The sequence below is a fragment of the Mustelus asterias genome, chromosome 24, assembly GCF_964213995.1.
Source record: "Mustelus asterias chromosome 24, sMusAst1.hap1.1, whole genome shotgun sequence".
In the NCBI taxonomy this organism is placed as follows: Eukaryota; Metazoa; Chordata; class Chondrichthyes; order Carcharhiniformes; family Triakidae; genus Mustelus; species Mustelus asterias.
Window position 1 is genome coordinate 762978 of NC_135824.1, and position 27937 is coordinate 790914.

The 27937-nt window shown below is 42.2% G+C and overlaps 1 protein-coding gene across 2 annotated transcripts in view; it reads left to right on the forward strand.

The window, feature by feature from the left end:
- trpm7 (transient receptor potential cation channel, subfamily M, member 7) overlaps positions 1-27937 on the forward strand; it is a 161971-nt gene that overhangs the window by 12599 nt on the left and 121435 nt on the right. For both annotated transcript variants that reach the window (XM_078241110.1, XM_078241111.1), the window contains exon 2: positions 27091-27170. In XM_078241110.1, the coding sequence (XP_078097236.1) occupies positions 27091-27170 (80 nt within the window). The remainder of the gene's footprint in view (positions 1-27090; positions 27171-27937) is intronic.

Consider the following 27937-nt stretch of genomic DNA (forward strand, 5'->3'; position numbering starts at 1 on the left):
CTGCATATGCTGCTGAAATGCTCATTCATGCTTTTGTCACCTCCAGATGCGACTTCCAATTCACTCCTGGCAGGTTTCCCACAATTGAAGGCGGCACAGTGGTTAGCATTGCTGCCTCAGTGCCAGGGAGCCGGGTTCGATTCCCAGCTTGGGTGACTGTGCGGAGCCTGCATGTTCTCTCCGTGTCTGCGTGGGCTTCCTTCGGGTGCTCCAGTTTCCTCCTACAGTCCAAAAGATGTGCTGAATAGGTGCATTGGCCATGCTAAATTCTCAGTGTCGCCGAACAGGCGACGGAGTGTGGCGACTAGGGAATTTCCACAGTAACTTCATTGCAATATTAATGTAAGCCTACTTGCGACACTAACAAATAAACTTTAATCTACTCTCAAACTTGAGATCACCCAAGCTTCACTGTCCATGTCCTTACTTGCATCAAAACCTGTTCACCAATTTAAATATCTCTTATCCAGGCAAAATACAATTGCAAAGCTATGTTAGCCATGCAGGAGAATCTCTACAGAATTCTCCTGTACTCGCTGATCTACATTGGCTCCCAGTCAATCAATGTCTCAATTTTAAACTATGCATTCCTGTTTTTAAGTCCCTCCATGGTCTTGCCTTCCCTAACACTAATCTCCTCCAGCCCCAAAACTTTGAGATCTCTGTGCTCATCTATTTATGGCTTCTTCAACATCCTCAATTTTAATTATTCTTCCATGGCTGCCATGTGCTCAGCTGTCTGGGCCCTAAGGTTTGGTATTCCCTCCCTAAACCTCTGCCTCTTTATCTCTATTTCTTCCTTTAAGACATTTCTTGATCTATCTCTAACCTACTCTTTGGCCATTTGCCCTCATGTTGACTTAATGGCTTGGTATCAAACTTTGCTTCTTGAGGCTTCTGTGAAGCATCCTGGAACTTTATGTTAAAGTGGCTCTAGAAATAAACACTGCTATTCATGTATCCCAGTATACAGGTTGCTCTAGTAGTTCATTTACCTTCTATGTGGATGGCGCTGGATGGAAACTGAGCCTCCAGTTTTGGCTATCTTTTTTGATCAGGCAGTTTGAGGATGAATTTTGCATTGTAACTGTGGAGTAGAGAAAGAGCTTGCCTTATTTAGTGCCTTATCTCATACACAAGACACCTCAAAACAAACAGCAATTAATTGGGCAGAGTTTGTAAGGAGCATCCAGGAGGGCTTCCTGAAACAGTATGTCGATAGTCCAACTGGGGAAGGGGCCATACTGGACCTGGTATTGGGGAATGAGCACGGCCAGGTGGTCGATGTTTCAGTAGGGGAGCAGTTTGGGAACATTGACCACAGTTCAGTAAGCTTTAAGGTACTGATGGATAAAGATAAGTGTAGTCCTCAAGTTAAGGTGCTAAATTGGGGGAAGGCTAATTACAACAATATTAGGCAGGAATTGAAGAATGTAGATTGGGGGCAGATGTTTGAGGGTAAATAAACATCTGGCATGTGGGAGACTTTCAAGTGTAAGTTGATAGGGATTCAGGACTGGCACATTCCTGTAAGGATGAAGGATAAGTATGGCAAGTTTTGGGAACCTTGGATAACGAGAGATATTGTGAGCCTAGTCAAAGAGAAAAAGGAAGCATTTGTCAAAGCTAGGAGGCTGGGAACACATGAAGCAAGTGTGGAATACAAGGAAAGTAGAAAGAAACTTAAGCAAGGAGTAAGAAGAGCTAAAAGGGGTCATGAAAAAGCATTGGCCAGCAGGATTAAGGAAAATCCCAAGGCTTTTTACACATATATAAAGAGCAAGAGGGTTGGCCTACTCAAGGACAAGGGAGGAAATCTGTGTGTGGAGCCAGAGGAAATGGGCGAGGTATTAAATGAGTACTTTGCGTCAGTATTCACCAAAGAGAAGGACTTGGTGGATGATGAGTCTGGGAAAGGATGTGTAGTTAGTTTGAGTCATGTTGAGATCAAAAAGGAGGTGGTATTGGGGTTCTTGAGAAACATTAAGGTAGACAAGTCTCCAGGGCCTGATGGGATATACCCCAGAATACTGAGAGAGGCAAGGGAGGAAATTGCTGGGGCCTTGAGAGAAATCTTTATATCCTCACTGGCTACAGGGGAGGTCCCAGAGGATTGGAGAATAGCCAATGTTGTTCCTTTGTTTAAGAAGGGTAGCAAGAATAATCCAGGTAATTACAGGCCGGTGAGCCTTACATCAGTGGTAGGGAAATTATTGTAGAGGATTCTTCGAGACAGGATTTATTCCCACTTGGAAATAAGTAGACGTATTAGTGAGAGGCAACATGGTTTTGTGAAGAGGAGGTTGTGTCTCACGAACTTGATCGGGTTTTTAGAGGAAGTGACGAAGATGATTGATGAGGGTAGGGATGTTGTCTACATGGACTTTGGTATGGCCTTTGACAAGGTCCCTCATGGCAGACTAGTGCAGAAGGTGAAGTCGCACGGGATCAGAGGTGAGCTGGCAAGGTGGATACAAAACTGGCTCAGTCAAAGAAGACAGAGGGTACCAGTGGAAGGGCGCGTTTCTGAATGGAGGGCTGTGACAAGTGGCGTTCCTCAGGGATCAGTGCTGGGACCTTTGCTGTTTGTAATATATATAAATGATTTGGAGGAAAATGTAATTGGATTGACTAGTAAGTTTGCGGACGACACAAAGGTTGGTGGATTTGCGGATAGCGATGAGGACCATCAGAGGATACAGCAGGATATAGATCAGTTGGAAACTTGGGCGGAGAGATGGCAGATGGAGTTTAATCCGGACAAATGTGAGGTAATGCATTTTGGAAGGTCTAATCCAGATAGGAAATATACAGTAAATGGCAGAACCCTGAAAAGTATTGATAGGCAAAGGGATCTGGGTGTACAGGTACACAGGTCACTGAAAGTGGCAATGCAGGTGGAGAAGGTAGTCAAGAAGGCATACGGCATGCTTGCCTTCATCGGCCGGGGTATTGAGTTTAAAAATTGGCAAGTCATGTTGCCGCTTTATAGAACCTTAGGTCACACTTGGAATATAGTGTTCAATTCTGGTCGCCACACTACCAGAAGGATGTGGAGGCTTTGGAGAGGGTACAGAAAATATTTACCAGGATGTTGCCTGGTATGGAGGGCATTAGCTATGAGGAGAGGTTGGAGAAACTTGGTTTGTTCTCACTGGAGCGACGGAGATTGAGGGGTGACCTGATAGAAGTCTACAAGATTATGAGAGGCATGGACAGAATGGATAGTCAGAAACTTTTTCCCAGGGTGGAAGAGTCAATTATTAGGGGCATAGGTTTAAGATGTGAGGGGCAAGTTTTAAAAGAGATGTACGAGGCAGAATATTTACACAGAGTGGTGGGTGCCTGGAACTCGTTGCCGGAGGAGGTAGTGGAAGCGGATATGGTAGTGACTTTTAAGGGGCGTCTTGACAAATACTTGAATGAGATGGGAATAGAGGGATACGGTCCCCGGGGGGTTTTGGTTGAGTTGGGCAGCATGGTCGGTGCAGGCTTGGAGGGCCGAAGGGCCTGTTCCTGTGCTGTAATTTTCATTGTTCTTTGTTCTTGTTCTTTATTAATTGAATTATTTTGAAAATAGTACAATATTGTTGAAAGTAGACAATGTTCTCCATTTTCTTTGTTGGAAGCGAGAAGGAAAGGTAGATGATTCCAGACAATTTGTAGAATGGAGAAACGCCCATAAGAGTTAATCCTCAAGTGTCATGGATAGTTGGGTGTATTTCTTGACACCTACAGGCAAGTAACTCCCTACTTCCAAGGATGAAGTGAAGTGGGAAATTAAGCAGAATGAGATTAAATGCTGTTAAACTCCTGTGGTAATGATCAGTTAAAGTGAAAACTCCCTTTTGTAATGAAAGGTTTCCATAGTCCCAGTGCAGTTAGTCATTCAGATGGCTCCTGACACAGTGAACCTCGTCTTGTTACAATACCGAATGCTTAATTATGTAGAGATTCTCCTGCGTGTCTAACATAGCTCTGCAATTGTAGTTTGCGTGCATAGCAGGTATTTACAGCGGAGTCTTCCTGTTTTGATGGAGTCGTGTGAGAAGTATAATTTAACAAGTTATAGGACTGAACCATTTTCTTTTAATATATTACAATTTACCCATTTCTAATCCCCTCCCATTTGGGAACATTTGCACTTGTGGACTTTACTTTTGAGAAGATCTGTTGTAATGGATTGAATTTGCGTAAATAGAATAGAATCCCTGCAGTACAGAAGGGGGCCATTCTGCCCATCGACAATCCCACCCAGGCCCTATCCCCGTAACTCCACACATTTACCCTGCTAATCCCCCTGACACTCGGGTCAATTTAGCATGGCCAATCTACCTAACCCGCACATCTTTCAGACTGGGAGGAAACTGGAGCATCCGGAGGAAACCCATGCAGACACGGGAAGAAAGTGCACATTCCATACAGACAGTGACCCTAGCTGGCAATCGAACCCAGGTCCCTGGCGCTGTGAGGCAGCGATGTTAATCACTGTGCCACTCCAAATCATTAATTGCAGAAGTTAATGATTGTTACCCCAGCAGCCTAACCACTCGAAGGTGAAGGCAGGACTTTAAAAACGAATAGCGTTTTGTTGCAGAGAAATTTACCTGCTTTTCGGGGTTTTTTTTGTTGTTTCCTTGTTCAATAAATATGGCATCGAGCTTTAGAATAAGTGTAATCTTATTTATCTCAATACTGTGCTGCTTTCCACTTCCTGTGGTGGGATGATCTGGGCCATCTCCCTTGCTCCTTATCTCTTGTTTTGTCATGCCAAGGCAAAGCCACATATGTAAATGAACTTATTTTCCTGTGCATGCATTAGGTTTTAAAAATTGTTCTGTAAATTCATTACACATGTTAAATCTGTTATCTATCAAACTTGTTCATGTTTTCAAAATAGCTGAAATAATTTATTTTACGTTCTATGATAGCCATTATTAAAGAGGTTATAGCAAGACGCTCAGAAAATTTGAGGCAATTGGACAGAGTCCGTTTGATTTTGTGAAAGGGAAATAACATCTAATCAATCTATTGCGTTCTTTAAAGGAGTGAAATATGTTGTGGATAATGGGAACCAGCGACTGGATTGTACTTGGATTTCCAAAAGGCAGGTGCTAAAGGTTACTGCTGGAAATAAAAGCTCCTGGTTTGTGGGGTAACATTGGCATGGACTAAAGATTGGCTAATTAACAGGGAACAGTTGGCATAAATAGTCTTTTCCTGCTTGGCAGGATGTGAGGAGTGTGTGGCACAGGGATCAGTGCTGGGGTCTCGACCTTTTGCAGTTTATATAAATGACTGAGAATCATAGAATCTACAGTGCAGAAGGAGGCCATTTGGCCCATCGAGCCTGCACCGACAACAATCCCACCCAGATCCTATCACCGTAACCCCATAGATCTACAGTCCTAATCCCTCTGACATTACGGGGCAATTTATCATGGCCAATCAACCTAACCCTCACATCTTTGACTGTGGGAGGAAACCGGAGCACCTGGAGGAAACCCACGCAGACACGGGGAGAATGTGCAAACTCCACACGGTCACCCAAGGCTGGAATTGAACCCAGGTCCCTGGTGCTGTGAGGCAGAAGTGCTAACCACTGTGTCACCATGCGGACTTGGATGAAGGGACTGCAGGTACGGTTGTTAAATTTGCTGATGATACAAAGATAAGTAGAAAAATAAATTGTGAAGAGGATGCAAGGAGACTACAAAGAGCATAGGCTAAGTGAGTGGGCAAAAATGTGGTAAATGGAGTATAAAGTGGGCAGATGTGAAATTGGCTATTTTCGTAGGAAGAATAAAAAATAAGCTCATCTAAATGGTGAGACGTTGTAGAGCTCGGAGTTGCAGAGGGATCGGAATATCCCAGTACATGAATAATAAAAGGCTAGTATACAGGTATAGTCAGTAATGTTATCGTTTATTGTGGAGGGGATTGATTGCAAAAGGAGGGAGGTTATGCTTCAATTGTACAGGGCATTGGTGAGACCACATCTGGAATATTGTATGCAGCATTGGTCTCCTTATTTAAGAAAAGATGTAAAAGTGTTAGAAGCAGTTCAGAGAAGGTTTACGGGGTAATACCAGGAATAGGCTGGTTCTCTTATGAGGAAAGCTTGGAGAGGTTAATTTTGTATTCACTAGAGTTTAGAAGACTAAGAAGCAACTTGGTTGAAACATTTAAGATCCTGAGAGGTATTAACAGAGTACATGTGGAGAGGATGTCAAAGTCCAGAACTAGGAGTCACTTTTTAAAGTAAAGGATCAATCATTTAAATCTTTGAATATTTTTAGGGCAGAGCTGAATAGATTCTTGATTAACAAAGGGGTGAAAGTTTATTGGGGGTAAGTAGGAATGTGGGGTTAAGGCTACAACATTTCACCGATGATCTTACTGAATGGCAGAGTAGGCTCGGGACTGAGTGGTCTACTACTGATTTGTATGCTTGCATAGCTAGTCATGAATCAGGCTTAACTACACTGTGAAAGCTAAGATGTCAATTTATCTCCTGTCCCTCAGAGACAACCCTCTAATAGTGACACTCAATATTGTACTCTGAAACAGGCTGAAACTAATTGCATTGTAAATTAGCTGTTAAATATTGTACGATAATTGAAGCAATATTGTAAATTCAATTAAAGATGTCTTGTTACGAGTGGGATGGGAGGAGGGCACTGCTGTCTCGAGTTCCATTGGTCACAGCATGATTTCTCCAGTCCGCTCCACAGCCAAATATGTGCTTTACCCGTGAATCACAGAATGACTACTCAATACTCTGGTTTCTTCAATAAACCAAATTATTAGCTTCACATCAAACCAGACTTGTCAAGTAGATGGCAAGGCTTATTAATGATGTGGGGATGCCGGCGTTGGACTCGGGTAAGCACAGTAAGAAGTCTCACAACACCAGGTTATAGTGCAACAGAGTTATTTGGCAGCACAAGGTTTTGGAGCTCTGCTCCTTCATCAGTTGAATGAGGACTTGTGTTCACAAACAAGGCATATACAGACACAAACTCAATTTACAAGATAATGGTTGGAATGCGAGTCTTTACAGGTAATCAAGTCTTAAAGATACAAACAATGTGAGTGGAGAGAGGGCCAAGCACAGGTTAAAGAGGTGTGTATTGTCTCCAGCCAGGACAGTTAATGAGATTTTGCAAGCCTAGGCAAGTCGTGGGGGTTACAGATAGTGTGACATGAACCCAAGGTCCTGGTTGAGGCTGTCCTTGTGTGCGGAACTTGGCTATCTGTTTCTGCTCAGCGATTCTGCGTTGTCATGTGTCGTAAAGGCCGCCTTGGAGAATGCTTACCCAAAGATCAGAGGCTGAATGCCTGTGACTGCTGAAGTGTTCCCCGACTAGAAGAGAACACTCCTGCCTGGTGATTGTCGAGCGGTGTTCGTTCATCCGTTGTTGTAGCGTCTGCATGGTCTACTCAATGTACATGCCTCGGGACATCCTTTCCTGCAGCGTATCAGGTAGATAACGTTGGCGGAGTCGCAAGAGTATGTACTGTGTACCCGGTGGATGGTGTTCTCACGTGAGATGGTGGCATTCAAGTCGATGATCCGGCACGTCTTGCAGAGGTTGCTGTGGCAGGGGTATGTGGCGTTGTGGTCACTTCTCCTGAAGGCTGGGTAGTTTGCTGTGGACAATGATCTGTTTGAGGTTGTGCGGTTGTTTGAAGGCAAGAAGTGGGGGTGTGGAATGGCCGTAGCAAGATATTCGTCTTCATCGATGACATGTTGAAGGCTCCGGTGAAGATGGCATAGCTTCTCCGTTTCAGGGAAGTGAGGATGGAGGTGGCAATAAGACAGGTGTTAGATCACCTGTGCATGCGTTGAAAATTCCAGCCCAGGAATGGTGATGACATTCTCGACCTAGTAGTACTCAGAAGCTGAAGGTGAGGACAAAGACCACAAAACCCCCCAAGAACAGGGCACCATCGATATCTAACTATGGCCCAGTTAGAGTGTGTACTTGTTCCTTGCTTACATTAATTTTTCATGTCATTGGACAATAAACAAATGCCAGCAGACTTCTTCACCATGGAGAGATATCAGAGCCAAGCCTTTATACAGTTTTCACACCTCGTGTCACTTGCTGTGAAGATCTGTAAATATTGCTGTGTTTCCGAAGCTCCTATCCTAATTTTCAGTAGAAAATACCGACTGAAGGAAACCCTACAATTGCTGCAGAAGTTATTAGTATGCAGTGAAACAGTGTTCTCATAGTCAACACATTGAGAAATCCAATCAGTCAGGCTGAAATTTGATTTTGCAGTTACACAGTCCCAGGTCTGAGAGCACAGTTTACAACTAATCAGTAGACTCATGCACTTTGAGTTGAGGTCACTAGACAGTTATAGAGTCATAGAGGTTTACAGCATGGAAACAGGCCCTTCAGCCCAACTTGTCCATGCTGCCCTTTTTTTTTAAAACTCCAAAGCTAATCCCAATTGCCTGCACTTGGCCCATATCCCTCTATACCCATCGTACCCATGTAACTATCTGAATGATTTTTAAAAGACAAAATTGTACCTGCCTCTACTACTACCTCTGGCAGCTTGTTGCAGACACTCACCACCCTCTGTGTGAAAAAATTGCCCCTCTGGACACTTTTGTGTATCTCCCCTCTCACCGTAAACCTATGCCCTCTAGTTTTAGACTCCCCTACCTTTGGGAAAAGATAATGACTATCTATCTGATCTGTGCCCCCCATTATTTTATAGACCTCTATAAGATCACCTCTCAGCCTCCTACGCTCCAGAGAAAAAAGTTCCAGTCTATCCAACCTCTCTTTATAACTCAATCCATCAAGTCCTGGTAGCATCCTAGTAAATCTTTTCTGCACTCTTTCTAGTTTAATAATATCCTTTCTATAATAGGGTGACCAGAATTGCGCACACTATTCCAAGTGTGGCCTTACCAATGTCTTGTACAACTTCAACAAGACATTCGAACTCCTGTAATCAATGTTCTGACCGATGAAAGCAAGCATGCTGAATGCCTTCTTCACCACTCTGTCCACCTGTGACTCTACTTTCAAGGAGCTATGAACCTGTACCCCTAGATCTCTTTGCTCTGTAACTCTTCCCAATGCCCTACCATTAACTGAGTAAGTCCTGCCCTGGTTCAATCTACCAAAATGCATCACCTCGCATTTATCTAAATTAAACTCCATCTGCCATTCGTCAGCCCACTGGCCCAATTGATCAAGATCCCGTTGCAATTGGAGATAATTTTCTTCACTGTCCACTATGCCACCAATCTTGGTGTCACCTGCAAACTTACTAACCATTCGTCCTATGTTCTCATCCAAATCATTAATATAAATGACAAATAACAATGGACCCAGCAAGTTATCAAGAGAGTCATGTTATTTCCTTCCGAACCCAAGAACACAAGCTAGAAAAGTAGTCCACTGGCTTAAATCAGAAACTGAGTACTGACCAAGGATCAAATTTGGAGCCTCTATGGCACGGTGCCAGTTGTCTGATTCTGTTTTTATGACCGCTTTCTCCTTGAAAGTCTGGGTGAGCTCACAATCACTTGGTAAGTGATGCAAATGCTAGAAATGTGCTCAAGCTTTGAATGTTTCTTATTCATCAAGATTGCTTTACCAAGCTTTGCAAAGCATTGTTTACTGAAACCTGTAGGATTTTAATCAAAAAATACCCCAATACCATTCAGAAACTATTTTTGCTCAGTTGTTGAACTCTGCTGATGGGGTTGCTGGAAGAGCTGAGTGTTCTAGTATTGGGTAATCAAAGGATTGGGTACCCTTTGCTGTCAGGAATTGCTTGTTGAAGTCTTTTATTTGTCACTTTATTGCCTTATGATTTAACTTGTCTTTTTTTAGTGCGTGCAGGTTCAATTCTGGTCAGTTTTTGTCTCTGTAGGGAGTTGCTGCATCTAATGGGATCCTGCCGTATTTCCCAGCACTGAAGTTATATTGGATTTCTGATTTTAATTGAAAATATCATTAAAAAAACAGCTTTTCTCTAAGCCAACAAACTCCTGCAGTTCCTCAAAATGCAAAGTTTCCACTTTGCTTATCTTTGTGTTTAGCAGTTTGCGAAAGGATTATGAAAGGTCGGATTGGTATGCAAGTGATTTCGCCAAGATCTGTAAAGCGGCTAATTTCACGGAGGCTAAAAGCAGACTATTTTTAGATCAAAGGTGTTTAATTGACCACATTTACTCCAGAGAGGGGCCATGTTTAAAAACATGAAACTTGGAATGGACTGATAAGTTAATCACACCATTCCTGAATGCGCTATAATTTTTGAGTTCTCTACTTTGTTTTCTCTTTACATGACAAGTCTTGTAATTGCATTTGATGTCTCTTAAGTATCCTGGTACTCCTGAGTATGGTGTTGCCATCCTAGCTTTCCCAGTTTCAGTTTTCAATGTGTTGCGGGATTGGTGGTCAGGGAACATGGAGTAGTTATTTTTTAAGCAGGTTTTATTGATGTTATGGGTGGGTGCTAAGTAATTCTACGACCTGGTAAACCACAAGTAACTTATTTTTCAATTTCAGCTGCAGCTTCAACTCCAGCACCAAAACACATTTTGCAGCTCTTAGAGTGATGCTTGCTAGAAATCTTCAGACTCACTTATTTCCTCTGCACTTGTTTAGCAGTGGAAACGTGTGAAGTATGGATGGCAAGCTTTTTTAAATTCTTCAATGAGGTATGAAGATCTCTCGCAAAGCCAACAGTTGCCCAACTTTTATTTCCCATTGAGAAGGATTTGGTGAGCTGCCTGCATGAATCTCTGCAGTCCATGCGCTTCAGGTGCACCCATAGTGCTGTTAGGCAGGAGTTCCAGGATTTTGATCCAGTGACAGTGAAGGAATGGTGATTATAGTTCCAAGTTAGGACGGTGAGTGACTTGGAGGGAAACTTGCAGGTTCCCATGCGTCTGGTTCCCTTGTCCTTCTAGGTGGTAGAGGTTGTGGTTTTGAGGTGCTGTCGAAGGAGTTTTGATGTGTTGCTGCTGTGTCTTGTACATACTGCTGTTATTGTGTATTGGTGATGGGGGGGAGAGAATATTTATCTAGTTGTTGCCTTCAACTTCCTTGGGACGAGTTACTTTTTAGTCTGTGAGCTATTATCCCAGCCCTCAGATTGAGACTTTTTTCACTGTCTATCTTCGTCTCTGATCATTTGTTTTATTCTCTGCTCCAGCAAATCTTTAGAGACATTTCTGAACTCTTCCCACCCCATCGATTAGTTTTTCATTTCATTTGTTGTAAAAACACATTGTAATTACAGTAGAATTTGATTTTCTGGGATTAACTTGTGGGCTGTGGTTAATTAGCTATTCTAGTCAGTGAAAAGTCATTGTTTCTGCTGCAGGCATCGGATAACCTCCCATGGTTGATACTCTGTAGCTTTACCTGTTTGATTTCTCTGCCAACTAGTCATGTAATTTCTACTGAGAAAACTGAGGTGCCAGGATGCAGATTTTATTTTTGTGAGTACTGCTCTGATATCGGGTTGAAGTAGTGGCTCAGTTTCTTGTGAAATACTCCCTGATCTCTCATCAATTGTTTAATATGGTATTCTGGTGGCAAGAAAGCCATTTGGTGATTTTATGGACTTGGTGTGTGTATCTTTGCATTTTGAGCAGTATGTTTCATTTAAACTAGTGTGCACACATCTTTTGTGCAACTTATTACCTTACATAAGATCTTTTAAAATATGAGTATGAATAGTCCATTACACCATTGAGCCTGCTCTGCCATTCAATAAGATCATATCTAAACCCTGCTTTCCTGTCCACCTCTCATTACCCTTGGCTGCCTTGTCAATCAAAAATCTGTAATTCAACCTTGAAAATATTCAATGATCCAGCCTCTGTGGAAGAACATTCCAAACACTAATGATCCTCTAAGAGAAGACATTCTTCCTTGTGTCCATCTTAAACAGAAATGGTTATTTTGAAACTGTGCCTACTAATTCGAGATTCCCTCAACGTCTCTCAAACCCCCTGAGAATCTTGTGTCTCAATAAGATCATCTCTCATTCTTCTAAACTCCAATGAGTAAAGGCCCAACCTGGTCAACCTTTCCTTGTAAGACAACCCCTTCATCTCAGGAATCATCTTAAGTAAATGTTCATGCCACACAAGTGCCAGGCAATGACCATTTCCAGCAAGAGAGAATCTAACCGTCTCCTCTTGAACTTTAGTGGCATTACTGTCACTGAATCCTCCACTACCAACATCCTGGGGGTTACCTTTGATAAGAAACTAGACCACCAGCCATATAAAGAGTATGGCTATAAGACTGGGAATTCTGCAGTGAGTAACTTAGAATCATAGAAATAGAATCATAGAAACCCTACAGTGCAGAAAGAGGCCATTTGGCCCATTGAGTCTGCACCGACCACAATCCCACCCAGGCCTCACCCCCATATCCCTACATATTTACCCGCTAATCCCGCTAACCTACGCATCTCAGGACACTAAGGGGCAATTTTTAGCATGGCCAATCAACCTAACCCGCACATCTTTGGATTCTGGGAGGAAACCGTAGCACCCGGAGGAAACCCACGCAGATGAGGAGAATGTGCAAACTCCACACAGACAGTGACCCAAGTCAGGAATCGAACTCAGGTCCCTGGAGCTGTGAAGCAGCAGTGCTAACCACTGCTGTGCCACTCTAACTTACTACATGACTCCCCAAAGACTGTCTGCCATCGACAAGGCACAAGTCAGGAGTGTGATTAAAATACCTTCCACTTGCCTGGGTGAATGCAGTTTCAATAGCACTCAAAGTCCAGGACAAAGCAGCTCACTGGCATCCAATCACCACCTGCAACACTTCCTCCATCACCGATGCACAGTGACAGAATGTGTACCATCTACAAGATGCATTTCAGGAATGCCCCAAGACGACTTCAACAGCACCTTCCAAGCCCGTGACCTCTACTACCCAGAAGGACAAGGCAGCTGATGCATGGGGACACGACCTTCAACTTCCCCTCCAACCCATTCACCATCCTGATTTGGAAGTGCATCACGTTTCTTCACTGTCGCTGGATCAAAATCCTGGAGCTCCCTCCCTAACAGCATAGTGGGTGTACCTGCACCATATGAACTGCAGTTGTTCAAGAAGGTAGCTCACCACCATCTTAAGGGCAATTAGGATGGACGATAATTACTGGTCACCCCATGAACAAGTTTTTAAAAAAATCTGATCTGCTTCCAATGCAAGTATATCCCTTGTTAAATAAGGAATTACTTCACATACTTGTGCGAAATATTCATAGTGTTCTCGGGCAGGGGCTTTACTAGTCTCTCTTTTTCAATGACAAGCTGCTCTTTATCACCACCTTTAGTGTTGAGTGGGGCACAGATCAGCTAGATAGTCAATATCTTTTCCCGAAGATAGGGGAGTCTAAAACTAGAGGGCATAGGTTTAAGGTGAGAGGGGAGAGATACAAAAGTGTCCAGAAGGGCAATGTTTTCACACACAGGGTGGTGAGTGTCTGGAACAAGCTGCCAGAAGTAGTAGTAGAAGTGGGTACAATTTTGTCTTTTAAAAAGTATTTAGACAGTTACATGGGTAAGAAGGATATAGAGGGTTATGGGGCAAATGCGGGCAATTGGGATTAGCTTAGGGGTTTAAAAAAAAAGGGTGTCATGGACAAGTTGGGCCGAAGGGCCTGTTTCCATGCTGTAAACCTCTATGACTGAGTGCCTGAAATATATAAACATATTCATCTTGAAAAGTAAGACTGCACAGCTGCATCCTTTTTTGTCTGTCCATCTCCTAGTCCAAACAATTTAACCTGTCGTCACCATGCTGCCCTCATCTCAGTGAAATCTAACTTTATTCCCTTGATCCTTTCAGTAATCAAACTAAACAATCAATGACCAGAGTTGCCAAGTTTCTTTCCGATTGGTACATTCGTCTTCTTCCTTTTGTGTTGTTTGACGCTTGAACATTACGTTCACCTCGACTAGACTTCCCCTTTTATCGTTCTACTTGTGCATGTCCCAATGCGGTTAGTATATCTCTGCCAGTGGCTTTTTTATACCCTTTTCAGAGTCAGCTCTCTTGGTACAGCAATATTCTATCCTTTTCATTATTTGAATGTTGACTTGTGGGACATATATATGCTGACAGCCCCCAGCTGTGCTGCTGTACTGCTTGCTGACAACATCTGCATTATCGCCTGCCTATCCTTTGCAAAGCTGTGAATGAATCCAAACCCCTTGTTCTGAGAATTTCTGACTGCACCTACATTGTCTTGGGATATCACATATCACTCCTTAAGGACAAATATTCCTTTGCCGTTTCCGCATTCTTCCGACAGCTGCTTCCGAGTACCAGTCTCGGGGAGCTTTGGGTTAGGTTGCCAGCTCTTGCCCTCAATAGATGGCATAAACTGGAAGACCAAACATTACAATTAGAACATTATAGTTGCAGGCCCAATTAAAGGAAGAGGAAATTACTCTTAACTTTTCTGCAATTTTTCCGAACTGTTCACAATACCTTTTCAGTGCTGGAAATATATTTAACTGTGTATTTCATGCATGTGTGGAGAATGCAAATTGCAAGATTCTATTAAGCTAAATGTGATTCACTCAAATGTAGACCGGTTGGAAAAGCTGCCAACTATAAACCAACAGTCTGCAAAGCCCAAACTACTCATGTTTTTCCTCAGAGCTATCAATGGAAACTGCAGTTGCTATAAAGTGCCAAAAGTGTGGTCTAAAAACTCCTTTTATCCATCTTGAGACCCTTGTCAATTGTTCACACTTTACGTGAACAAAACTGATTTCAACTATAGCTGAAATTCCCCATCACAAACCTTCTGGACCTCGAGGGCTAAAAAAGACTAATTCCCTATTGGACTTTTTTTAAATCTTGCATCTTAGTCCTCCAGCTGAGATGTTTGGTGTGTTGAGGCTCAAGGTTTCCTGATCCCAAACTTCAGTGGTGAGCAAGGCAAAGTGGAGAAAGGTGGGGTCTGAGAATGAGGAAGCAAAGAAGAGAGTGAGGTGCAGGGAGGAAGTTTGAGATTGATGAAGGAGGAGGAGCTTGAATTTTTGGGGGTGATTGAGGTGCTTTCTTGAGCATGACCAGCTACAAAGAATTCTCAAGTGTACAGGCACTCCCTCTTTCTATTTGTTAAACCTAGGTGGTCATGACTTGTTAAATTTGACAAGAATGCAATCATGGAACTGTTTTTGGAATCTTTTGTGCAGAAGTCAACCCCATGACTTTTGGCTTTCAAAAATAGAATTTTTCATAAAACTCATGTAATGTTTGACCCTTGTTTTTTAGGAATTGGTGTTGTGATTGATAATTACTACAGTTCACTAATTTAAAGGCATGTGTGGGATTTATTGGATTTCCCCTCACCCAATTCTAGTGGCAATATCCCAAGCAATTGATAAAATTAATGTATATCACATGATCTCTAATACCTTTGAGAAGGGATAATAAGTATACAGCTGAATTTAAACTAAAAGTGGCAGAACGGATTAATAAGCATTGCCAAAATGGTCATATTATCATTCACACAGCCGACTGATTCATGCTCTGAGGAGCGAGGAAAGATATTTCAGAATTATAGACCAGTGCCAGGTGATGCACAAGATTCATAAAAACACACAATTCACAGCATCTATCTGAACTCAACAATAAAATGATCAGATTCCACCATTGTGTCATCCTACATCGAGAGAAGAATGTTTATCAATTGGTCTGCATTGGGAATATGAATGAAATACTGATGAGCTTCAACATCCAGCAAGCAGGATTACCAATAAAATTGTCCACACACACAGGGTTCACAATGCGTTCTATCGTGTATGACAGATGGCATATAATTGAAGCCACCGTTATTATTCAAGCACAAAGCTTTCAGAAAGGCATTGTGTTCAATTTTCACAAAAAAGACTGGATGAAGGTGGTTGCAAGAACTGTGGAGTTTGATACCAAGAGCATGATACAAAGAAAAACGGTTTGTTCATCGACGTCTTGATTTTCTTTGTTCTTTCCGGAAGGGGAGGGTTTTTTAGTTCAGTCGGGCAGCATGGTCGGTGCAGGCTTGGAGGGCCGAAGGGCCTGTTCCTGTGCTGTAATTTTCTTTGTTCGTTGTTCTTTGAACATGTTCAAATCCCTTGTGAACCTGTGGAGACATTCCAATACCAGCAGTCTTACGCATGTTGTTCAGCCTTTGGATGTGTGTATAAATAAACCTCTGGAGGGCAGCATCTGAAAAAGGTGGAACAATCCTTTGTTCGAAAATTTAAAAACATTTACTATAGGTAGAAATATACAAGCACCATCACTAGCAACGTTGTGTCAGTGGACCATATAGACGTGGGAATAATTTGATCCCTATAATGTGTCTCAACCATTTGTAAAATGTGAATATCAAATGCGTTTGACAGTATTGAGGACAAATGCTTATGGAATGATGTCCAAACTAGCTCTGCCACTGATAATGATGAAGACAAAGATCCATCTGGTAATGTTCTATTACCAGGCCATTGACCAGGTTTATTATATAATCTGGCGATTGGGATGAATTGTTCAGTAATTCAGATAATGATCAGGAATTTTGAAGGATTTCAGAGTGAAATTTTGTAGTAAATTCATTATGGTATATATTTATACTGTGTTGGATCTGTAATGTTTAAATTTATTATTAGAGAATTAATAAGAATTCTTTAGTGTTGTTGGTTTTTATTTTATTTCATTGTGACCGGCTTATTTGGAGCCGAATAGAGAACAGATATCAATCCCTCAGTATTACCCATGGAAAAGCCAACCTCATGGCTTTTGGCCTAAAATATTGGTCTCAAAAATTTGACTTTTGGGCAAGTATAAATGGTAATGGTTGGTGTTTTTCGCCATGCGCCTATTGATTTTAAATTCTGCTATCTGATGGACTCTTGAACTCATTCAGAACTATTCTCTTCTCATCATTTCCCCATATCAAACCTACATGTACTTTAAACTCAAATAAAAAAAATCATGAATGGATAAGCAACATCCCAGGAACTGGCACCATGCTCTTTGAATGCTTCGAGTGATATCATGTTGCTGAAAAGTTTCCAGGCGATTTAAATCAAACAGGTTAAAGCTTCACTTATCAGTTAAGTGTTTTTATAATGTCTGGTGTTTCTTGAGAACTAGTAAAACCTTTTTGTTTTCATTTATTTGACATGACAGTGCTATTTGTATGAACTTTTGAGTTATTGCTTCCAAGAAAGAACAAAAATTGGCTTTGGTTCAGCTCAGGCGGGAAAGGTGAGGAAAATAGTTTTTTTAAAGTTTAAAAACCTGGTTTACATTAAAAATCCCTCTGACATCAGTGTCATTGTGAGGCAATGGCTGTCTAAGGAGTCAACCCGCCAGTGTTTTCCAAGCTTGTTTATCTTAAGCGTGTGCAGTGGCTTAGAGATTTGTTTATCTGCAGATTTAAATTTCCCTTGGGGAAATAAGTGGCCTGATATTTATTTAGGAGCAAATATATATACTTGGTAGACGTTTTAGATAATTCTGCAATGACGTATGTGGCAGGGATGGCTGATGCTTATTGGCTGTGGAGCAATTTAGGATGTTTTAAGACAGTAAAGATGGTATGTAAATGGAAATATGTTTGATTTCAGTGCAGTGCTGAGGGAGCTTGCATTGTCAGCGGTGCTGTCTTTCAGATGAGATGGTAAACTGAGGCCACTCAACTGTATGTGAAATACCCTCTGGCACTGTTGGAAGAGCAGGCGAGTTCTCGTCAATACCGTGGCCAGTCAGTACCACTGAAGCAGATTATCTGGCCATTTGTCTTGTTTCTGGGACTTTATGTAGCCACATTTCCTACATTGCACCAGCATCTACATTTCAATGGGACACAGAACATTATTGGCTGTAAAGAGCAGTAAGGCACCTTCAGGTTGTGGAAGATGCAAATCTTTAATCGATCAATCAGAACTGTTTAAAAATCCTAATAGCATTACCTTTGTGTTTTCTGCTTTTAGATACACATAAGCAGTTACCAATCTGCTTAGCAGACTTGCTGTGGGACTTCCTGTGCTACCTACTGAGCAATCATCAAAATGATGAATGTTGCAATTACATAGGAACAAGAGTAGGCCATTCAGCCCCTTGAGCCTGTTCCACCATTCAGTGAGATCATAGAATCATACAAACCCTACAGTACAGAAAGAGGCCATTCGGCCCATCGAGTCTGCACTGACCACAATCCCACCCAGGCCCTACTCCCATATTCCTACATATTTACTCGCCAATCCCTCTAATCTACGCATATTTTACCCGCTAATCCCTCTAATCTACGCATCCCAGGACACTAAGGGGCAATTTTAGCATGGCCAATCAACCTAACCTGCACATCTTTGGACTGTGGGAGGAACTGTGGGCGCTGCCGGGCAAGGTGGTGGAGGCGGGCACACTGGGAACGTTTAAGACTTGTCTAGATAGCCACATGAACGGAGTGGGAATGGAGGGATACAAAAAAATGGTCTAGTTTGGACTAGGGAGCATGGAGGGCCGAAGGGCCTGTTCCTGTGCTGTATTGTTCTTTGTTTTGTTTGAAACTGGAGCACCCGGAGGAAACCCACGCAGACACGAGGAGAATGTGCAAACTCCACAGACAGTGACCCAAGCCGGGAATCTAACCCAGGTCCCTGGAGCTGTGAAGCAGCATTGCTAACCACTGTGCTACCATGCTCCCCCTCGATCAGATAATGGCTGATCTGCGGCTTGACTCCATATTCTCATGGTGGAACAGTCATTGATGGTTGGCATGCAAGTACAGCAGGCAGCAAAGAAAGCCAATGGCATGCTAGCCTTCATAGCAGGAGGATTTGAGTATTGGAGTAAGGATGTCTTGCTGCTATTATGCAGGGCCTTGTGTGTGGTTTTGGTCTCCTAGTCTGAGGAAGAATATTTTTGCTATTGAGGGAGTCCAGCGAAGGTTCAGCAGACTGATTCCTGGAATGGCAGGACTGACATATGAAGAGAGACTGGATCGACTGGGCTTGTACTCACTGGAATTTAGGAAAATGAGAGGGGATCTCATAGAAATGTATAAAATCCTGATGGGACTGGACAGGCTAGATGCGGGAAGAATGTTCCCAATATTGGGGAAGTGCAAAACTAGGGGTCACAGTCTTAAGAATAAGGGGTAAGCCATTCAGAAGAAAGAACTTCTTCACTCAGAGTTGTGAACCTGTGGAATTCTCTACCACAGAAAACTTGTAGGGCCAGTTCGTTAGATATGTTCAAGAGGGAACTGGACGTGGCCCTTGTGGCTAAAGGGATCAAGGGGTATGGAGAGAAAGTGGGAGTGGGATGCCGAAGGTGCATGATCAGCCATGATCATATTGAATGGTGGTGCAGACATGAAGGGCCGAATGGCCTATTCATGCATCTGTTTTCTATGTTTCTATGGCATAACTCCCAAAATCTGCCATTTCTTTCCTATGGATCTTGTGCAGTTGAGACAGGATAGGTGCAGGTCAGGTAAATACATGCCTTGCTTATTTGTGGTGCCTATGGGGTAAACATCTTTGTGAATTTGTGAAGTGTGGTCATTGCTCGATCAGTTTGTGACATTCTCGAATGTAATCTGTAATTGTTTGGTTGTAACTAAGTGAAGCTTAAATTCATCCCTGGACGATTCTGATTTGTCTAAGCTGATGGACACAAATCATTGACAGTTGGCCGATCACATGGTGAGAAGTTGGTAACTTAATAGTGGAGGAATTTAACAGGAATAACCAGAAAATGAAAACATTTTGTATTAAAGATGCAACAAAAATGGTCTATGAATATAAATGCAATGAAAATATATTTTGAAAAAGGCTGGACATTTGGGAATGGGAGAGCAGGCTGGTGAGAAACTAGATGAAACTGATCTCTGTTAACATGAAATCATATTTTATTTTACTTGGGTCTGCTTGCAGTAAATAGAAAATGTATTTAAAATATAACTTCCTGTTTCAAGGTGCCCAGTTACATTATTTCCCTTCCTGGTATGTTTTCAACTTGGGATCTCTGATGAGTCCGTTAGTTGCTATTTCTACTCAGATCATCAGACTTGATTGAGTCTTTTTCTGTGCTAATAGTACATTTTTCTGTTATGATATAATTAAACATGTTAAGCAACAATAATACAATTTTCCTTTTGGTAAAAGTGATGGTCCTTTGAGAGTTCAAACCGGACGTGCTCAGAAATATCCGCATTGGATCCCTGGAGCTGTCAATGTATTTTCAAAAATATTGAAGAACTACTTAATAGCACCATTTGCTCAACTGGTGTTATTTCTGGAACTGATTTTACTCATGTTGCTGGAGTCCATTTAAATAATTATCATCTTCCCAAGAGGAAATATCATCAGAGAAGAGTAAATGGGACTGGATTATAAAAGTCAAACGTTAAAGAGGAACATGTCATTCAGAACAACTGGCCAGTATTTAGGTTCATTTCTACTTGTATTAGTTCAGTTTCATGGACAGTGTGCAAATAATTCCACTTCTCTCTATCCTTGTGCTGCCAGTGCTTCTCCAGCAAATCTTCCTACCTTTGCACTGCTGCCTGGGTAGTCATGTTAGTTTTCTAACCTTTGGCTGCTCTGGAACTCACTTGCGTGCTGTTACTTAAGATCATCCTCAGCCTCTGGAGCCTGCTCCCAAAATGATGCCCAGCTCTCTTGGGCCACTTCCCTGAATCCCAAACTACCCATGTATTGTCCAACATTGTCACAAATGAGCTATTATGATCCTGCACTTTGACATCAGGAAGACCAAAACCATGTTTTAGTCCTCACCGTAAACACGGCTCCTGACCATTGATTCTATCCATCCTCTCAGCGTGGTATTTAGACTGAACCACCCTCAAATCTTGACATCCTGTTTGATCCTGAGCTGAACTTTAAACTCCATTTTCTGTTTATTTCTGCCTTTTGCAATGTTGTCCTCCTCTCTCACTAAAATCTGTCACCCCAGTGTATCACAATTGAATTCCTTGTCCTTTGTAAACCTCTTCTGCAGAATCAATTTACGAACGTGTGTGTTTGACTTGTCCGGTGTCCTGTCCTCACCTGCACCGACCAATTTTCTCCCGTTGTAATGAATTTTAAATCCATCTTCAAATAGCTGTTCCCCATCCCATTTCTGCAGCCTCTTCAAAGAGCTGAATGGCCTCGACCTGTTCCTAGCTTCTCTTCTTCTAACACAGATATTACACTGTGTACCACACCGTACTGTTCTACATACATATATATATATCACACACACACACACACACGTCAAAAGTGAAATGAAGTAAAATTTGGAAAGAAATATATTTGTAAGAGATTTTGAAGCTAGCTGATTTTATTCTCCTTTTCAACTATTTTTTGAATGCACCGATTTGTGTAAATGGCACATTCGGAGCAGGGCACATGGATTTGTTTTTTTTTGTTTTTCCACGTGTACAGAAAAAGACAACATAATTGGTTCAGATTATTAATTGTAGCTGGCATTTACCATATAAATGATGAAAAGATATTTCCGAGAATGGGGATACCAGGATAAAGCCATGAGTATATGGGATAGCAGTGCAATCCTCCCTTTTATTTATTTACTAGTCACAAGCAGGCTTACATTCACACTAATGAAGTTACTGTGAAAATCCCCACATTCTGGCACCTGCTCAGGTACACTGAGGGAGAATTTAGCATGCCCAATTCACCTGACCTGCACATTTTTGGACTGTGGGAGGAAACCGGAGCACCCGGAGGAAACCCACGGTGACACAGGGAGAAGTGCAAACTCCACACACACACACTGACCCAAACCGGGAATCGAACCCGGGTCCCTGGAGCTGTGAGGCAGCAGTGCTTGCCACTGTGCCGCCTTACAGGATAACAGAGAGCTACATAACTCAAGGAAAACCTTGTAGGAGTAAGTCAGGCAAAGCGTATCCTAAATATTTGAGTTAGGGGCCCCATAGCTTCTGTAATGTATCTGATTTGGCTCGGAGTATACAGTCAGGAATTCCATTGGGATACATTCCACGATAATTTTATGCCAATTCTGAATTGAAGGAAACTTATTGCTAATCCATGAGCAAAGGATATTTTTCTGTGCTGCAAATGTTAGGATACTATACAACCTTTTCTCATTAACATCAATTATCTCTTTTTCTGGGAGACCCAGAATTCTGGGAGAATTTTTTTCTGGGAGACCCAGAATTAAGAGTAAAGCTCTTATCGCCGTATTGAAAATCTACTCAAGCTGTTTAAGGATATTAAACTGGTAGCATTTGAATTTGACACAGGACCAGAAGCAATGCAGGAAGTCCCCCGTGCCCACGTTGCACTTCTGGCACAGTGAGGATACAGTAGGATCAAATCTGTGTTTTAAGCTTGTAGTAATATGCAGCTGGTGTAATATTTTAAGCAGAGTCTCCTTTGTTCTGTTACAAACTGAGATTTTAGGACACTTCCCCAAATATATTACCCCTTGTCTCATTGTCTGTATTCATTGCTGGTTCTTTTCCAAAGACCACAGAGTGTCCAATGTATTCTCTCAGGAACTAGAGCATAAAGCATCTTAAAATCTGCTGATTAATTGCTTAAGCTCCACAAACAACAGGATTTTTTCCACCAGAGGAACCTTAGCATCAAGATGAAGAATTCTCTTATTAAGGATAAAGTCCCTGAGTTACAAATATCTATATTTTTAAGAAAAGACAATCATCTTTTAATAGGATGATGTATTTCTTGCACATTCCAGGAGCAAATGTTTCAAGTAGCTGCTGCTATTATTCAGCCAGAGTGCAGGATATTGACACGGGTATAAGAGAGACTAATCAGCCAAAGATTCTCGCACCACACTTGGGTGAGCCCCAGAACATACTTCCCCCATTCCAATGACACTGGAGGTGCCACTGAAACAAAACTATGGCCGGAATTCTCCAGCTGTTCATGTCTCGCCACTGCTGCCATTGAGGTCAGAGAATCTGGCCCGATGTCTTTTCCTAGGATACGTGATTTTTCTGTACCTTTACAAGAGTAAGTCAATGATTCGTCCCCGAAATAACAGAAATACAAAAAAAAAGGACACCGTTAGGGTTTTTTTTCTCACCAACTGAGAGTACTCATAGGGCCATACCTACAACCTCTATACTAAGTCACTTGTCCACCTCCTTGCAGTGTTGCTACTCTCATTAGCCATGATTAAAAGAAACCATATAATATATTCCACCGTTGTAAATGCAAGGATTATAAGAAGAGAAAACAGATAAGTATTGCACAGCCCGAGTGCAATTCAACCTACACTGCGCACTCCTCAAACAAAAGGAGTTCGTTGGGGACAGCATCCCATTAAAGATAAATGGACATCCCTGGTTTCAAAAGGATAACCGACGAAATTCACCACAATGCTCATTTACTAGATCATCCCGTTAATATAAAGAACAAAGAAAATTACAGCACAGAACAGGCCCTTCGGCCCTCCAAGCCTGCACCGACCATGTTACCTGACTGAACTAAAACCCCCTACCCTTCCGGGGACCATATCCCTCTATTCCCATCCTATTCATGTATTTGTCAAGACGCCCCTTAAAAGTCATGATAAATAACAATACAGGATCAATCAGGAAATGTAACGGCAAGGGGTACAGTCCAGGGTTAACCATGAACTGCAGATTGTGTTTCCAAATCATTGCCTTCTGCGAAGTTTAGAAAGTTCAGAGCTTCATTAGGAACATAGAAAGAAATAGAAATCATAGAAACCCTACAGCACAGAAAGAGGCCATTCGGCCCATCGAGTCTGCACCCGAACACAGTCCCACCCAGGCCCTACCCCCATATCTCTACATATTTACCCACTCATCCCTCTAACCTACGCATCTCAGGACACTAAGGGGCAATTTTAGCATGGCCAATCAACCTAACCCGCACATCTTTGGACTGTGGGAAGAAACCGGAGCACCCGGAGGAAACCCACGCTGACACGAGGAGAATGTGCAAACTCCACACAGACAGTGACCCAAGCCGGGAATCGAACCCAGGTCCCTAGAGCTGTGAAGCAGCAGTGCTAACCACTGTGCTACCGTGCCCGCCCAGCATCCCCAACATCCTTGGGGGTCCATCGTATGTAACCCTCAGAGAAGCAGGATATAGCAGGGCATATTGCATTCTGATAGCTTTCAGACATTTTCTAACTTCATTGAAACCTCTGTGCCTCTGTTGTATCACCTCTGAGAAGCCTTGGAAGAATGAGACCTTGACAACATCATAGAGCAAGACCCCACCAGGTCTGGCTATTTCTAATACTCTTCTGTGATCTCTGAAGTTACGAAAATGCATTGATAATAGGCCAAGGTCACTGATTGTCCCTAGGCCTTGAAGACAGGATACAATGTGCCCCTTCAAGTTTAATATGGCGAGCTTTCATGCCAAGATTAAGAAAATGTGGCAGAGAGCTCTCAACTGGGAGCTTATCCTCAGCTCCTTCTGGAACACCGATCACGTGGATATTGTACCGTCCCTTAATCTCTAGATCAATCAGGATATCTGACCATGTAGCTGATTTTCCAAGGATTGCAAGCAGGCCTCAACTGAGGAAGTTGCATTCTTGACAGTAAGGCCACAAAAACACAAGAAATAGAAGCAGGAGTCGGCCACTGGGCCCTTCAAGGCTGCCCCGCTATTCATTACAACCATGGCTGATCTATGCTGGCCTCAACTCTTTTTCTGTGCCATTTCCCCATAGCCCTCCATTCCTCGATCTATCAAATATTTATCCACCTCCACTTTAAATATTTCTAATGATCCAGCCTCCACCACCCTTTGGGGCAGAGAATCCCAGAGATTCACCACCCTCTAACATTTCTATGCACCTCAGTTTTAAACTTGACTGGTCTTCTATTTTGTAGCTATGTTGCTTTGCTCGAGCCTCTCCCACTAGTGTAAGCATCTCACTGTCTATCCTTCCAAGCCCCCTCAGGATCTCGTATGTTTGAATAAGGTCACCCCTCATTCTTCTAAACTCCAAGACATATAGAGCCAGACTATTTAATCTATTTAGATAGGACCCTCCCATCCCAGGAATTACCCTGGTGGATCTCTTTTGGACTTCCTCCAATGTTACTATATCCTTTTTTTTAGGTAAGGGGACCAAAACTGTGCGCAGTATTCCAGGTGAAGCCTCACCAACACCCTGTACAATGGCAACAAAACCTCTCGATTGCTTTTGCAATAAAGACCAAAATGCTGTTTGCCTTCTTAACTACTTGTTGGATCTCTTGCTAGCTTTTTGTGATTCATGCACTAGAACACCCAGATCCCTCTGCATTTCACTCACCTGCAGTGTCTCAACATTTAGATAATCTGCCTTTTGATTCCTCCAACCGAAGTGATGGCCTCACACTTCCCCACATTAAACTCTATTTGCCAGGTTTTCACCCAGTCACCCAATCAATCTCTCTCCCATTGCAGAATCACAATATCCTCATCACAGCCTGCCCTTCCACCTATCTTCATATCATTGGCAAATTTGGAAACCTTACATTCTGTTCCTTCCTCCAAGCCATTAATGTGAACAGTGAACAGTTGCTGTCAAGAACTGATCCTCCTTGTAGTATTCCACGAATTACATCTTTTTATGCTGAAAATGACTAATTTATTCCAACTCTCTGTTTTCTATGTGACAACCAGTTTTCGATCTATACTAATCCACTTCCTTTAATTCCATGGACTTTTACTTCATGTACCAGCCCCTTAAGCAGCACCTTGTCAAATGCTGTTTGGAAATCTAAATATGCTACATCTACAGGTTCCCCTCTACTCTCCATGTTACATCCTCAAAGACTTCAGGCAAATTTGTCAAACATGATTTACCTTTCATAAAGCCATGTTGACTAGGTTTGATTATGTTCAGCTTTCCTAAATGATTAGCTATTTCCTCTTTGATTATTGACCCCAGTTTCTTGCCAATAATAGATGTTAAACTAACTGGCCTGTAGCTCCCTTCCTTCTGCCTTCTCCCTTTTTGAACAAGAGAATCGCAATGGTTATTTTTCAATCTTCTGGTACCCTCCCGGAATTTGGTGAGTTATGAAAATTTTCAACGAATAGGTCCACTATCTCTGTCACTCATTCCATTAAAACCCTAGCGGCAGTTCATTGGGTCCTGGCGACTTGTCCACATTTAGCCATACGAGTTTCTCTAATATGCCATCCCTTGTGATTTGGATTTTTGTATTCTTTCCTTTGCTTCATTAAGCCTCATTGGGTGGCACAGTAGCACAGTGGTTAGCACTGCTGCTTCACAGCTCCAGGGACCTGGGTTCGATTCCTGGCTTGGGTCACTGTCTGTGTGGAGTTTGCACATTCTCCTCGTGTCTGCGTGGGTTTCCTCCCACAGTCCAAAGATGTGCGGGTTAGGTTGATTGGCCATGCTAAAATTGCCCCTTAGTGTCCTGAGATGCATAGGTTAGAGGGATTAGTGGGTGGGATATGGGGGTAGGGCCTGGGTGGGATTGTGGTCGATGCAGACTCGATGGGCCGAATGGCCTCTTTCTGTACTGTAGGGTTTCTATGATTCTATGATTCTCATAGTGGTACTCTACAGTTCAGTAGTGTAAGCACTGATGTTATGTGCCAAAACGCCTGAATTTGTCGTTGATAACTTTAATAATATCGGCAGTCATCATCCGCAATGCCTTTGACAATATCGAACCAATAGCCTGCTCACTCACCAGTTTGCCATGTTGAGCATTTGGCTTCACCCTGGTTGCCTCCAACTGCTCCTTTTTATTGAGGATTTTCTTGATGCTTCTCGGCATCTTGTCACTGATACTTAACCAGAACTGTTCCAGGGACATGGAATTTTCACTCCAGGATTAGGTAGTTATGGTCTGTGCAGCAGGATAAACGAAAGGATTAAAAGATGAGTAGTGCCAGAGCTCAGGGAAATGCAGTTGTTCCCGCGCTGGCATCATGTGACCCCGCACAAGGATTTGTATTGCATTGCTGACCCCCAAATTAATTCAATGATGAAACTAATGAAAGCATTTACCCTTCTTTGCTTTATTTTACAGTCCCAGAAATCCTGGATAGAGAATACCTTTACGAAGAGGGAATGTGTATATATAATTCCAAGCTCAAAAGACCCACACAGGTATTTAATTGTGATTCTGTTTTTGAATTTGTTTTGTTTTGAGCAATCAGATAAGATTTTTTCATAATGTGAATTTATTTGTGGGTTAATGACAATAACTGGAACATTTTAACCTTTTCTTAATGAAAGGCAAATGGTATTAGAATGACCTTGTTTGTTTAAAATTTAGGCACTGCACTATTTGCCTGAGTTGAATTTTGTGGAACTTTGTGCTTGGTGATTCTTCCAAACGATATCCATGTGTGCCAGAAATTTCCTTCCTGATCTCATTCGGCGGCCTAAGGAATTTTGTTTCTTGTATCCTGTGAAAATAGTTACTAATATTCTGTAACTTAGCTGCTCTGCTAATAGAAAAGTATTTGGTTCTCTGTCCAGCGCCTATCACACGTACTCTCCTCAGCATATATGTCCCTTTTGTTCTGATTTAGCAAATTTAAATACTAAATGTTCTTTTCATATTTGGAATCAAAATTCATCCATTTGGTGAAGCCCTACTAAGTTTGCATTTATTATTCTGGTGGCTATGTCTATTTTGCAAACTTGACTTCAGTTATTTAACAAATGTCACTTTTCAGTAATATTTCCTGGTCAACTACTTAGATTCCTTTTTAAGACCATTTGGTTGTAATATCTTGATACTGATTTTTGTCAGATGGTTGATTGTCTGGTGCTATGTCCAAGGAAGTTCCATCAATATCTTATAGTGACATGTTCAGGGAACGAGTAAATGATGTCAGGCATTCTGAGAACTTTTACCTGTCTGGTTA